Source organism: Notothenia rossii, assembly GCF_949606895.1.
Source record: "Notothenia rossii genome assembly, chromosome: 9".
Classification (NCBI taxonomy): Eukaryota; Metazoa; Chordata; class Actinopteri; order Perciformes; family Nototheniidae; genus Notothenia; species Notothenia rossii.
The window spans coordinates 77,255,919-77,272,106 of NC_136907.1; the positions used below are offsets into that span (position 1 = coordinate 77,255,919).

Below are 16,188 nucleotides of genomic sequence, written 5' to 3' on the forward strand. Positions count from 1 at the left end.
TTGAACCTTCTTACAGCAAAATACAAATTTGCAGCTTTAAAAAATAGTTCTAAATTCCTCCTTAGCGGTGGTGACGTGAAGTCATGTGACTGTGCTGTAGTTCCTTTATAGCCCAACATTAGCCACCTTCAGCTTAGCGGTGGTGACGTGAAGTCATGTGACGGTGCTGTAGTTCCTTTGTAGCCCAACATTAGCCACCTTTAGCTTAGCGGTGGTGACGTGAAGTCATGTGACGGTGCTGTAGTTCCTTTGTAGCCCAACATTAGCCACCTTTAGCTTAGCGGTGGTGATGTGAAGTCATGTGACCGTGCTGTAGTTCCTTTGTAGCCCAACATTAGCCACCTTTAGCTTAGCGGTGGTGATGTGAAGTCATGTGACCGTGCTGTAGTTCCTTTGTAGCCCAACATTAGCCACCTTTAGCTTAGCGGTGGTGACGTGAAGTCATGTGACCGTGCTGTAGTTCCTTTATAGCCCAACATTAGCCACCTTTAGCTTAGCGGTGGTGACGGGAAGTCATGTGACCGTGCTGTAGTTCCTTTATAACCCAACTTTAGCCACCTTTAGCTTAGCGGTGGTGACGTGAAGTCATGTGACGGTGCTGTAGTTCCTTTGTAGCCCAATATTAGCCACCTTTAGCTTAGCGGTGGTGATGTGAAGTCATGTGACGGTGCTGTAGTTCCTTTATAGCCCAACATTAGCCACCTTCAGCTTAGCGGTGGTGACGTGAAGTCATGTGACGGTGCTGTAGTTCCTTTGTAGCCCAACATTAGCCACCTTTAGCTTAGCGGTGGTGACGTGAAGTCATGTGACTGTGCTGTAGTTCCTTTATAGCCCAACATTAGCCACCTTTAGCTTAGCGGTGGTGACGTGAAGTCATGTGACTGTGCTGTAGTTCCTTTATAGCCCAACATTAGCCACCTTCAGCTTAGCGCTGGTGACGTGAAGTCATGTGACGGTGCTGTAGTTCCTTTGTAGCCCAACATTAGCCACCTTTAGCTTAGCGGTGGTGACGTGAAGTCATGTGACGGTGCTGTAGTTCCTTTGTAGCCCAACATTAGCCACCTTTAGCTTAGCGGTGGTGATGTGAAGTCATGTGACCGTGCTGTAGTTCCTTTGTAGCCCAACATTAGCCACCTTTAGCTTAGCGGTGGTGATGTGAAGTCATGTGACCGTGCTGTAGTTCCTTTGTAGCCCAACATTAGCCACCTTTAGCTTAGCGGTGGTGACGTGAAGTCATGTGACCGTGCTGTAGTTCCTTTATAGCCCAACATTAGCCACCTTTAGCTTAGCGGTGGTGATGTGAAGTCATGTGACCGTGCTGTAGTTCCTTTATAACCCAACATTAGCCAACTTTAGCTTAGCGGTGGTGACGTGAAGTCATGTGACCGTGCTGTAGTTCTTTTATAGACCAACATTAGCCGCCTTTAGCTTAGTGGTAGTGACGTGAAGTCATGTGACCGTGCTGTAGTTGAAGAAGATTGAAGATTCAACTTATTGTCATTACCTAGTACAGGTACTATGTAACAAAATGGTTTCTCTGCATTTGACCCATCCTATTGTTAGGAGCAGTGGGCTGCCATTATATACGGCGCCCGGGGAGCTGTGTAGGCGACGTTGACTTGCTCAGGGACACCTCAGTAGCACTTGGTCTTTCCGGGACTTGAACTGGTGACCTTCCAGTTGCCAAGCCAAGTCCCTATGGACTTCGCCACCACCGCCCTGACTGAAGTGACATAGTAACAATATTAACCGCCGTTAGCTTAGCGGTGGTGACGTGAAGTCATGTGACCGTGCTGTAGTTCTTTTATAGCCCAACATTAGCTTTTTACTTATTTCTTATAAATCATACAGTGTTGTTAATATGTGGAGATTATCCTGCTAAACAAAAAAGTATAATAAACGTTGGTTTGCCAAGAATCGTATTGTCTTCAATTGACCAAAATCCAATGGAGAAATCCCATGACTTTTCGTTGAGGGACCCCTTTTCATTGCTATCTTTCTATAGAAAACACGTCATCACTGCACCACCCTTTAAACAACAGTATTACATTCACTTCACACATGCAAACCACCATCAGCCAAAAAACAAGCAATCTGAGCTTCAGCTGTGTTTACCCCGCTGTGCAGAGGGTTTGTTGGGAGTGAACTGAGGCAGAAGGAAGTGTGTCATCGTTATTTACACTCAGTGGGCAACAAATGCTCCGTGCTTTTTTTCAATGCATTCTGGGAATTTCCAAGAGAGATGAACTTTCAGTGCACTGCATTTTGCTATTGGGACGCCCAGGAGAAGTCCCTCAGGAAGGGGCACTGATGTGAAACCGAGCTTCACTTTACCAAGAAGTGACCTTTGTTACTATGATTCTGTAGTACTTTATACACGTCTAACACTCAGAAAACTAAATATCTGAGGGGTGTTATTGTACAAAAATTTCAGGAGATAAAAAAACGTAATCCATGTGTAGTCTCCTTATCGGACAGTCGTGCAAGTGTCAAACAGAGACAACATCTTCCTGTCAGATATACTGGCAACTAGGGCGATTTTGTCTCATATAGCAATTGCGATTCCAAAAATAAGAGGGATTGATTATTTTTGAAACCTGTTTAAATCCCATTTGGTTGGCCAGGAGTTGTTGCTACTCTACGCCCTTTCTTTCCGTTTCTGGACAAAATGAAATAACGGCAATCATCAGATCCTTCAGCTTTTGATAACATAACATGGTCTTCATTAACTTCATTAATATTAAGAAAGAGTCAAATAAGCTTTTTAATGATAATTGTCTTTCTGTCTCTCACAGGTAACATCAGCAGGAACTGCACGTCTGCAGGATGGTCGGAGGTCTTCCCGAACATCTCTAGTGTTTGTGGGTCGGACACCAGCCAGGACAAGGTACATCAGAAACAACTTATCAATTCTCTTTCAGTTCAATATTGGGGCCATTGTAGGTTATGAGAAAAAGTAATTTATTTTCAAAGGAGGAATCTCAGATATATACAGAACCTGTCTCTGATTGGCTGAAATACCAAACAGATCATTGCAGCATTACCCATAATCCCCTCTGTTTCAGCCGTGTTTCCAAAGTGCTGATTCTCTGTCTGTTACTTTAGATGAAAATAAGGAGCCCCTCCCCACGCCCCTCTGAGAGAGATTTGGTTACAAAGAACTCAATGGTGCTCTAGGAGGAGATTCAGGTGATAAGGGGGGGGAGGGGTTGCTATGTTGTGGACGACTTGAGATCGCGAGCGAATGCTACCCGCAGATCCATTCTCACAGCGTTTATCAACCTTTTTCTTACTCAATATCAAGCCACACTTATTGTTTTTATTTTAATTGAATAATGTAGGACTTTTGTTGCCGTCAGTTATGGGGAGAGTAGGGGCTCAGAAAACTGACATCTGTATTGTTTCATCGTTTTTTCCTTCTAATTTTGTATTCTTTTCTAAACCACACACAGTTATTTACTCAACAATAACACATAATTATCCTTGTGTTTATTTATTTTTTTGATTAATTTGATTAACAAGTTGGAGTCCGTCAGGACCGAGGGTCGGAGCAGCTCATTAGCCTAGTTGCTTTAGAGAATATCACACCCGGAAGTAAGTATTCTCTCCGCTTCGCTTGACAAACCCAAACCCCGTGATAGTCCTCAAGCTCTGTGATTGGATGTTTGAGTGTGCGCCGAGGGTTATACCGCGCGTCGAACAGCACTTTGAAATGGGATGGAAACACGGCAGACTGTCCAAAACAGGATTTGAATGGGTCCCCCCCCTCCCCCACCCCGTCCCCAGAACTGCACATTCTGGCTATTGTGTGTTTCACAACATGTTCTATGGCACGTCTCTACTGGGAGTTGTAGTTTTAAAAGACGTTTTCGTATTTTCCATAATAAGAAGTTGCCAGTATTAAACTGTGTACATCCCTGGAGGTTTAGGGGATAGGAAACACTCAAATTTAAAACATATAAATAATAAATGGGTGAAAATTGCTTGTGCCCATAATGGGCAGCATTAATATATACCCACATGCCAGCTAAGGTCAAAAGAGCTTTATTTAACAGCTGGTCTTATTTCTGTGACCCCTCCTGTTGTCCATTGATAACATTACATTACATTACATTAATTGATAAGCCTGAAAGATGCACTTGTCAAGGTTCAGAGGCACATCTGGCATTAGCCATCGATCATCTTAAGATAAGATATACTTTATTGATCCCAAGTTGGAAACATTGCGTTACATCAGCATGTGTAACAGTTGTAAATATGCAGTGGTGTTTATTTTGTAAATTATTTAGTATAATCACACAAATTCTGTGTTTTATATTTAATAATTCTGTGTTCTTTATTTATTGAATATTCAATACCTGACAAGGTCGGAGATGAAACACTTGGGTCGCAGGTTCCTCAACAGTGCATTACAAGACATCTATCAATATGTGTGTTTACCTCCAGCATTAAACTGTCATATTCTGCACATTTCTTATACTCTCTACATACATCTCATAAGAGTATTATAATATCAGTTAAAATAAGTGCTTAAACATACAGTAGTTAGCATTGCAGGAAAGCAATATATAAGTACTTTGTCAGGCTTAATATTTATACCCCCAAAGCTTTTTTCGTATTCAAAATAAGACCTTAACCTAACCTCTTCTTTAATGTTTAAATAAAGCCTTATTAGTTTGTCTGTCTGGGTCTCCTATTAATATCTAATAATAAAAATAATACATTTCAATAACATGCTTTAACCACCAGGTGTCCCTTTCTATCAGCTTTGCACCGTTATGGTGTAAATATACCAATATACCGATTGGATCAAATATAAAAGTCAGCCGAATTAGTATTGATACTGCAAGGAGACGTATATTATGAAGAGAAATTGAAGATTTTGTTTAATTGATATATTTATGATCCACGTCACATTTTCAGTTTCAGCGGCAGTTATTCCTGTTTGTCTAGAAGTCTTCTCATCAGGGCTCTATAAATAGCGAACTACGGCAGATATGTAATATTTAATGCAGCCGAACCGTGTATTACAATGCCGTTATGTGATGACCTCCTAAGAGAAAAGCAAGAACACTCGGAATAAAGTATTTTTTTAATTTTTTTTAAATGTTTTCATATTTCACATAAAGAGGAAGTCCGGTTAACTAAAATGTCCGTGCGGAACAATACCCCAACCCATAGATCCGTGGGTGAATAATGTCAATCACCATATTACACACATCCCTTCACATTTACATTTAAATTTACATTAAAGTATTTCGTGAGGCCTTCTAAAATGTTTTAAAATATAATTAGGGTTGTAGTTGAAGAGTTTGTAAATTATTGCGTTTATCTCACAACGGCACGTCCATTGATACAGATACAGATTTCAGTATTCTGAGGCCCTCCTCTCCCCATAACTGACGGCAACAAAAGTCCTACGTTATTCAATTAAAATAAAGAAGTAAAAACAATAAGTGTGGCTTGATATTGAGTAAGAAAAAGGTTGATAAACGCTGTGAGAATGGATCTGCGGGTAGCATTCGCTCGCGATCTCAAGTCGTCTCCAACATACGTTTAGGGAGCTATATAGAAACCTATGGACATCCCGGAAAGTTGAAAATGTACGCTAAGGGCCGCCCCCCTTGCGTTGGAAAAAGCCGACACCGCCGCCCCCCTCTTGCGTTGGAAAAAGCCGACACAGGGGACTTGACATAACGTCAACATAGGCCGACCTGGGAGTGAGGATGTGTTGCTTTACACAGAGGGGACACATGTTGATGTATAAAAGACATGAACAAGTGGATTTTGCATAATAGGTGACCTTTAAAGCAAGTTCAAGCAAATTGTTGTGGTAGTGAAGCAGATTGGAGGCGGGCCTTACGGAAAATTCAAATCTCAAGATGATCCGGGTACTTTTTAAATCTACAGTTCCCATTTTGGCTTCATTTTCTCTTAACACATCCATGGTTTAACGGTCATACACATAGAATGAAACCTGTATGTCCTAAGTTACCATTTCTTCACTTAGCAAGGTTGGATAAACTTCATCACCAGTCTTGAAAAGTACATCTAATCAAGTACTATACTTTAGTGCATTTGAGGTGCTTTTACTCAACTGATTTTGATTGATTCTGAATGCTAATGAACAGCCGCAGGAAAAGAAGCTGCAACATAACACAGAGGATTAGTGGCGTGTAATTGATGAAGCCTGCAGGGAAGGCTGTTAATTAACACAGTGCGCTTCTCTGAACAGTCAATATGCACAGCAGCAGGGACAACTTTGTCAATGACACTAAAAGTTGTTACTTTCCATTACTGTTTAACAAACATCAGTGTAGGAGCCATATGTTAAAATGTATAATTTTATATAGTATGTGTGTATATAGATATATTTGAACATTGTAATTCTTTGTTATTAGTATTAATATATCATTGATTTAAACACAGTGAAATTGACGTCATAGCTGCTGGTAATTAGACTTAGAAAGTGAAAAGAATCACGGAGCAATATCGTATTTTGACCTTTGAAAATATGCGTTTGTACTGATGTCTTTTGTTTAAGTAAAGAGTCAGAGACGTATTAAAGTCTAGCTTATTGCTACTTGTGGATTTACACATTTTTTAGATAAGACCGAACTACAATCAGACAAAGCTACCTTCTGTAACAGATGAGTTTTATTATGCAAAACAACCAATGTTTATACATCCCTTTTGTTCTTGTCATGCTTTTTCTTGGCTAATGACCATGGTGACCTCTCCCCTCACAGCAAACGCCTTTCCTTATTGAATTAATAATTAAGCATCATTAAGGAGCACAGCCTGATGCATATCCCATATAATGTGACATGAAGGTCAAGTTTGCATTCTCTCAGCTGACATGTTTTATGTAAAGCGTTTTGCAGAACACAGATTGTGGTGAGACGAACGCTTGTCCTTGTTTTGCCCGAACTTGATAATTGCTGCTCCTTTCTCACCGCTCAGGTTCAGATCGGGTCACTTCTGGGTTTATAATGAATCCCTCATTGTTCTCGTTAAACTGTCTCTCCCTCACTGTTCATTCTCTTTCTCTTCTTCATCTGTTTCTGTCTGAGCAGCTCTCTCTCATAAAAGCTCCCCAACACTCTAAGCATATAAGATAAGACAAAGATAGGAAGTACTTAATTGATCCCAATTTGGGAAATGTTTGCGTTGCAGCAGCCTAAAAAGTAGGGGTGCACCGAATGGGAAATTCTTGGCCGAAACCGATAACGAAAATAGGAAACAGTTGGCCGAAAACCGAATGCCGAAAGGCCGAAAATGATTAATAGAAATATATATATATATATATATATATAATGTATACATTTTTTACCAATGTTGTTCAGCTACCTGATTATGGAAAAATAAATGATTATGGCAAAACTTAACTTAAATAATAATCACTATTATGGGTCCATAAAACATTTATTCAGCACTTTTGAATGCATACAGTACATTAATTCCAAGTCAAGTCCATTTTAGTTTCTGTGTAGGATAACTACAACAAAGTGCATTCAGAACAAAGCCAAGGTGCTTTAAAACTACATAAACATCTAGGCCAGTAGGCCTACAACAAAATAGTGTAAATAAAGACTTTAACAGCCAGGCCTTCAACAACAACAAATGCACCTATAAGTGCATGCATACAAATGTGCAAACTGGATAAATCCACATGAATGTAACTATTTACAAATGAAATTACAATTCAACTTCATAAGCAAAGTAGTAAACATTGTATAAAGATACATAAAGTGAAAACTGGATACAAAATCCACAATCAATTACAAATTAAATTACAATTTCAAGAATCTGCAAATAAGGTGGTCTGTCCTCATGAGCAATGTAAACAACATTGTATCATTTAGATACCGAAAGTACAATATATTGAACAGTGTGCTGCTGTCATTTCCCCTAATGATAACCTGAGATGGTGAATTATAACTCACAATGAAAATTGTTCAGGAAAGTGGGTATAGAGTATAGAGTAGACATTTAGAACTAGATAAGCTTATGATAAGCCAGCCTTGTCAACTGATTAAGGAAAAGTGGGAGGTTCTTTTTAATGAACAGTAGCTTCTCTGCTTTATCAGCCATAAGTCTGTTCCTCTTCTCATCAAGCACATGAGAGGCAGCGCTGAACAGTCTCTCGCTGTCAGTGCTTGTGATTTGATCTTACTCCGCATATTTGTCCGGGTGTTTTGATTTCAAGTGGTGGAGTAATCCCGAAGTGGTGAAAGTCTTTGCCGTTACACCCCTTCGAGAAATTTTTAGCTGAACACGTTTTACAAATCGCAATCCGCGCCTCTTTCTCTGATATTTTTAAATATCTCCAAGCGGCAGACATGTTGGCTGTGAGCCAGCCGCGAGCATGGTCGCCGCGTTTTGATTACGTCATCACAACAACACGTTAGCTTACCAACGTAACCCTGTTCTCTGACATTCGGTGATATTTTTTCGGTGCTAGAACCCTTACCAGCTGAAAGCCGAAAGGGCCTTTTTAACCATTTTCGGCCGATAATTTTCGGCGGCCGAATATTCAGTGCATCCCTACTAAAAAGACAAGGTATTGTACATTAGAGAAATTGAAAGACTCAAAATAAACAATTAAAAATGTAAACATCTCAAATTGAAATAAAATAGCGTTTAAAAAGTTGAAAATATACATGTGGAAATATATACAGTATATAGCAGCATAGCTAGGGGCTGGTTCAAGGTAGCCCTAACTATAAGCTTTATTTAAAAGGAAAGTCTGAAGCCTACTAAATAAAAAATGATGGGATGGTTCCTCCTGAACTCAAGCTAGAAACTGGTTCCACAGAAAAGGAGCTTGATACAAAATGCTTTGGCTCCCATTGTACTTTTAGAGACTCTAGGAACAATTAAAAACTCTGCCATGGAAGTACAAAAAGTAAACCATTGTTGTGGCCGCAAGGTATTCTGGGACAGCATTTCCTCCTTTCCTTTCTTCAATGAAGGTCTAGTGTTTCCTAAGCTAAAGGGGGTGATAAAGGAAGTATTGAAGTTCCTTTTCCTATCATTTGGAGAATTCTAACAGCTCTTATGATGGCTGTTACTTTGTTACTTCTGGGTCATTTCACTCCATTAGGAACCTTCCTAAGCTAAAGGGGTGATAAAGGAAGTATTGAAGTTCCTTTTCCTACAATTTGGAAAATTCTAACAGCTCTTATGATGGCTGTTAATTTGTTACTTCTGGGTCATTTCGCTCCATTAGGAACCTTCTTAAGCGAAACTGACAATTCGACCGCAACCCATTGACTACCTTCAGTATTATGGTGCCTGACCATTAAGGGCTTGTATTCTGCATTTTAAGGTAGCCATGCTGCAGCATTTTTGTACAGCCTGATAATAAGGAATTTGCATTATCCAGTCTCTAAGTAACAAAGGCATGGACTAGCTTTCCTACAACATGTCTCGTCAGTATGGGCCTGATTTCTGCGATGTTACGGAAGAAATTGGTTGCAGTGGTAGTTCAAAACATTTCCTGATCAAAGATAATGCCAACGATAAAAGAGTCCTTACAGTTTTGCTGGAGGATTACTTCAGATTGGTCTGTTTTTAACATTATTAACTTTCAAGTCATCGTCATTTTTTTTATCTGAAAGACATTTTTAGTTGAGTTCATTAATTGGTTTCTTAAGGGTTTTATCGATAAACATAATAGCATATCGTCACAGTGAACATTTATTCAGTTCTTCAATTCACCTACAACATTGTGGACTGTATATTAAGAAACGTTCAAAGTGGTTCACATTCAGCTTAAGTTTTTTGCCGGACAAAGAAAAAAACACTTATTATATATTTATAATTCAGACAAGAGAAAGAGAAATGACAAAACTGTCCGACTGGCGCTGATAAGGTCACCTTAAATTAAAGCATTGTCATACTTTTAAGGAAGATCAACGAACATAAATGTACCTTTTTTGTTTTTATCATGTTTACTGATGTTTAAAAAGAAAAACTCATCTCTTTAGACTCCACTTCGAGCGATTGAATTACTAACAAAGCACTTATATACTAATAAAGGGCTGGCTTATCTAAAGCCAGTTGAGTAGCACTTGAAATGTTTGGCTCTATGAAACCTGATGTACTTATATGATTCTGTTTTCTTCAAGGTTGTATCTTCCTGGTCGAATGCACTTATTGTAAATCGCTTTGGATAAAAGCGTCAGCTAAATGTAATGTAATGTAATGTAATGGGTGAAATGTATCCGACTGTATCCCCGCCGGCGGAGACCCTGGGTTTTTTTTTCACGACACTGTGTCTCAGGGGCTCTTAATATTTAAGAACCTATTAATGTGTTATACCAGATTAACGGGGATAATCTCAGCTAACTGACGATACAAACAATTTTTACCAAAACAAAACACAAGTCTCATAAAAAGCATCTAAATGACCCCTTAGCGAAAAATACTAATAGACATTGGCACAGAACTCAAGATAAAAGTACCCTTATTACTTATCGTAGCTGCACATACAAGATATCCGATTAAAGCTGAGGTTCCAAAGATTATTTAGGTATATAGTATCACCACTGAGTGATCCGAATTTGCGACATGAGAAGCAAACAAAGACATCACAACACGTACCTTTACGGAGCTTCTAGGGAGATCGTCTCACCGTAGCTGTTAATCTGATCAAAAGACGTGTTCAATGGCATTAAAACGAGAAAAAACGCGGCTGAATCGGTTAATCCATAGGTTGATAAAGTTTCTGGGCAATAATTTGTCTTATTTATAATCCATAATTCCATATTTATGTAAAAATCGGAGTGCAAAAGTTAGCTGCTAATGGTAGCCACCAGAGTGGTTGCTGCTTCCGGTCTAGGCTATGCGGCAGTCTAACACACACACATGACCAAATAAGGACTATGTGGGAGTTCCCCTCGATTTCATTGGCTCTGACGGTTAGAAAGAGATGTCACATGTCAAGATCCAGCAGAGGGAGCCAGAGATAAGGAAAATCCACCCAAATGGCCCCAGAAGAGGTTTTATTTTGCTAAATCTGTTTAAAAGGTCAAATATCACTTGTTTTGCATCAATATTGATACAGGGTACTTATTATATGTTGTACTTTGGATTCCTAAAGCTTTTAGTCTACTAATCCATCATCCAAGGTTAGTTTTCACTATAAGTACAAAATATTTTTGGACGGACACTATAATTTACAGTTTTTTACCATGTTCAATCTGAATTCTCTTTAAAATGAAAAACATCTATATTGAATTTGACTTTTCTAAATCCAACTGACAGGTTTATCATTACTTTGAGATTTTTTTAAATAAATGTAACCCTTTTAGAAGGGAAGATATGGTCATTTGCTCTGGGAATGTCATTTTCGAGCCTGAAACCTGAAAAACAGGCTCGGGGTTTAACAGGTTAAGATGCCCTCACGAATGTCCCAATGTTGTTTTACGATCAGAGCCGAATTTGAACATTTCCTTTATCGTGTGTCCATCTGGTGTCAATTTCGGAACAGTGTGACGCAGGCTTTAACATTTTCTTAAAAGATTATTGCACATGAGAAGATCAACAGGAATGCTTTTTTAATAAACTGAACCTCTGACATAAAAGCATACAGTGGCGGCCGGTCCATAGGGGCGCTAGGGGCGCCGCCCCACCTCTTCCCACATACAAAAAAATATATTAAAAAAAATATTAAATTAAAAAAAAGAAAAATCAAAAAATATATTTCAAAAATATATATATTTTATATTTTTAATTTTTAATGAACAAGGTAAATATCATACAATTGGTATCAGTAAAATGTATAATCTACAATAAAATCTTGTTTAAAATTGTGTTACGATGTCTAAAGTTACTGATAAGTCACATGTTTCCTGCCTGGCCTTGCCCTTGGCATTAGTTTATCATTACAGGGCGCTGCCCCCGAGCCAAACAGCAGCAACCAGCACAATGCAAAAGTCTCAATAGTAAACTGTGCCGCCGAAACATAATTTCAGCCAATCAGCGCCGTCAAATATTTTGGTCACGAGAGCGCTCACGTTGGCGCCCACGTTGGCGCCCACGTTGCTTACGTGCGTTGACGTGAGTTGTTTTTTAGACTCGTGAGGAACTGGGGTAGTATCTATAGTAACGCAGTGTAGGCGGAGCCGTGACGTCATCTTCAATGAGCTCCCCAGAAAAACAACACAGCCGTTAGCTCTTAGCACTCAGAGCTCACAGCTCTTCATATCTTTCAAGTTTCAAAATAAAAGACCTTTGAAGTCTCATATATGAGCTATCATCCCTGTTTTTGGATGAGAATAAAACAAAAACTGTCCAGTATCATAGATCCATCTCACTCCAGGGTGATAGCAGGACACCCCATGTAGTCACTCAGAAAAAATCAGGACATTCTGATGTACAGTTTCAAAATAAAAGACCTTTGGGGACAGGGATGATAGCTCATATATGAGACTTCAAAGGTCTTTTATTTTGAAACTGTACATCAGAATGTCCTGATTTTTTCTGAGTGACTAGATGGGGTGTCCTGCTATCACCCTGGAGTGAGATGGATCTATGATACTGGACAGTTTTTGTTTTATTCTCATCCAAAAACAGGGATGATAGCTCATATATGAGACTTCAAAGGTATTTTATTTTGAAACTCTACATCAGAATGTCCTGATTTTTTCTGAGTGACTACATGGGGTGTCCTGCTATCACCCTGGAGTGAGATGGATCTATGATACTGGACAGTTTTTGTTTTATTCTCATCTAAAAACAGGGATGATAGCTCATACAATAGAGATTTCAAAGGTCTTTTATTTTGAAACTCTACATCAGAATGTCCTGATTTTTTCTGAGTGACTAGATGGGATGTCCTGCTATCACCCTGAAGTGAAATGAGTCTTTGATACTGGACAGTTTTTGTTTTATTCTCATCTAAACACAGAGGGATGATTTTGTTTTACTCTACCGTAATGCATAGGATATTCGCGCATCGCAATATCACGTGAGGGCTGGCTTGACTAGGTTTTCCCGAGTGGAGGCTGGCTTGACCGCAGTTAGTTTAGCATACTCAGCCCGACTCAGCCTGGTTGTTCCTGACCCTAGAAACACGATTTTATGGGGCCATTACATCACCAGGAGTCCCAATTTAAGGGGTAATTTCTCCCCCAAAAAAATGTTTTACTCACTATATCAACAGCCCCACCAAAAATATTTTCCACCAGCCGCCACTGAAAGCATACATCAAGAGTTAAATGTTAAAGTATTCACTCGTTTGAAGTCTTGTTTAAACTGAGTTCACTACACAAGCAGCAAGCAGTGGGAATATAACTTAATTTAATCTGCTGTTATTTTGGGTTGCAAGTTATTGAATCTAATCAGGGCTCATTAGGAAGTGCTTCCTCAGCCCTCAAACAAAGTGTTTGATTACAAATGTTCAGAAACTATATTATATTTAAAGTTGATTTTAGGAGACAGAGTTTCACATCCATATATCCAGGGATAATGTGCGTATGCCAGTTATTCATTCCACAAATACCATATTTTTAAAATGACGGGACTCCTTTCGGCGGATTGATATGGCTGCAAATAGACCCTCATTCAGAGCAGCGGTCTGCTATTGATAAATAACTGACTGCTGAATTTCCAGATTGACCAATCAGAATCGTGTATTTACTATTTAACCAAGCTGTGAATACTAACCTCTCTTTGTTTCTCTCTGTCTCTGCAGCTGGTGTTTTACGTGGTCGTGAAGACGTTGTACACGTTGGGTCACAGCCTGTCATTAATCGCTCTCACCACCGGGAGCGCCATTCTCTGTCTGTTCCGGTAATACTAATACATTTTCTATATTTTTTTTAACGTTTTATTAATTGTCTTGGTTTGGTCCATACAAGACTTTTGTGCAAACTACAAAAAAACTTGCCTTATTGTTTTTATGTGAGGAAACTTATGTAAAAGTCTTGGAAGAAGAGGAATAATAATGATAATAATAATAATAATAATAATAATAATAATAATAATAATAATAATAATAATAATAATAATAATAATAATACATAATAATAATAATAATAATAATAATAATAATAATAATACATAATAATAATAATAATAATAATAATACATAATAATAATAATAATACATAATAATACATAATAATAATAATAATAATAATAATACATAATAATACATAATAATAATAATAATAATAATAATAATACATAATAATACATAATAATAATAATAATAATAATACATAATAATACATAATAATAATAATAATAATAATAATAATAATACATAATAATACATAATAATACATAATAATAATAATAATAATACATAATAATACATAATAATAATAATACATAATAATAATAATACATAATAATAATAATAATAATAATAATAATAATAACAATAATAATAATAATAATAATAATAATATACAAAAGCCCGAATAAAATGTGAAAATAATATATCGAAAATAAATTAAGGGGCATTATCATATAAAAACATTAACTATTTTGAGTTTGATTAAAGCTAATTGGAAGACAGTGAAATATAGAAGGAGATATGATTCCTCCTCATAATCTCATTATAGTACATTCCATTGCGTCATTTCATAGCAAAACAATAACATAAACAAAAAATAAACCTCAGGGATCCCAACATAAAAAAATGCAAAACAGCAGAAGTAGAGATACACAATTGAACTAATTAATCATACTAAAGAAGAGCTCATCTTTTCTCTTTCTCTATGTGTCTGAAGAAAAGTTGTCAGTTCAATTGGATTTTAAATTAACAACGATGCCAATAATCCACGTCTTCATTTCGCAGATTTATCACTAATTGTCAACAGTTGTGTGTTTGTGTGTGACGGCCTCTCAGTTTACAGCTAAATTGGATTTAGTTGTTTTCAGTTTGTTAATTTAAATTATGTTGATGGAGCTTCTCTTTACTTTACTTTGCTGTTAGTTTCTAAGAAGTCGCTGGAGTTTTCTCAAGAATGGAAGTAGTCATCACATACAGAGCATCAACTAGTTCCTGAACAGTGTCCTTCACATGCTGATATCCAAGAGAGGGAGTTACACAGTCACAAGATGGAGGGATAGCAAGCAGTATTCAATGTTTACTTCAGATTAGCTCCACGTCAGAAATGATCATGCTTGTCATATGTCTCTCTCCATAGATGCTGAATCATCATGTTAATCACATAGCTATCATATGCCTCAAACAGTCCTGGGGGGTATACTACGAAGCAGGATTTTCTCTTAGCGGCTAACTTCAGGGAAAGCTCTGGGTTTCCGGTTCTACAAAGCTGGTTCTCTTTTTAGCAGGCTAGATCTCCATGGTAATTTATGCTGTGTGGCTAACTTGCCCCGGAGCAGGTTAGGCTCCAGGCTAAGAGATCAACTCAGTGAAAGCACTGCCTGCTGACCAATCAGAGCTCAGTGTGCGGAGTTTAAAGCGATCAAGTCATATTGCAGGAGAAAGGAAATACAGAAAAGCTGCCGTTGCAGGAAAGACAGCCGGCAAAAATCACCAACTGTGTGAACGTGAACATCAATAGAATATCACCTCCCATCTTCAGAGCAATCTGACTATTATAACATTAGCGTTAAGAAAGCTTACTTAAATATCTGCCACAACATAAGTAAACGGATCAGAGTAACATTAAGTACAGTCCGCGGCATATCACATCATAATGTATCATATATCTCCTTATCTGAGTCAGCTGAGCCGTATCTGGCCGTGCAACACTCACAGTGTCCCCGTCTAAGACAGATCGTGTCTTAGACGGGGCAGTGATATCATAAACCTGTTCATGTACGCATTCAAACACTTGTTCTGTTGCCAGCTGTATTCACCTTGCAGGTGCAGCTATGTGGCTTTGATCCTGGATAAAGTGTTTAAGTCATGGATGTTTAAAGTTTAACTTCTTCATGTGTCTAATATTATAGTTGACTTTTCATTCAGGAAGTATGACGCTGTGCTGTCAGTACGCTTCTCCATGTTTGTGATTGGTCGAATGCTCCAAATACCACCCCTTTCATGTGAACGCGCACCTAACTAGATAGGGCACGGCTGGCTTGAGCGATCCACTTGATAACCAGCGTCGTAGTACAGTTTAGCGAGATCGCATATGTTTGGGATTAGGCCAACCGGCTAACTCAAACATATCCAGGTTAGGTTGAACCAGCTTCGTAGTA

The 16,188-nt window shown here is 38.3% G+C and overlaps 1 protein-coding gene across 1 annotated transcript in view; it reads left to right on the top strand.

Moving 5' to 3' along the window:
* LOC307020637 (vasoactive intestinal polypeptide receptor 2-like) overlaps positions 1-16,188 on the top strand; it is a 71,758-nt gene that overhangs the window by 36,813 nt on the left and 18,757 nt on the right. The window contains exons 4-5 of the mRNA XM_079652147.1: positions 2,796-2,887; positions 13,703-13,800. Of these exons, the coding sequence (XP_079508273.1) occupies positions 2,796-2,887; positions 13,703-13,800 (190 nt within the window). The remainder of the gene's footprint in view (positions 1-2,795; positions 2,888-13,702; positions 13,801-16,188) is intronic.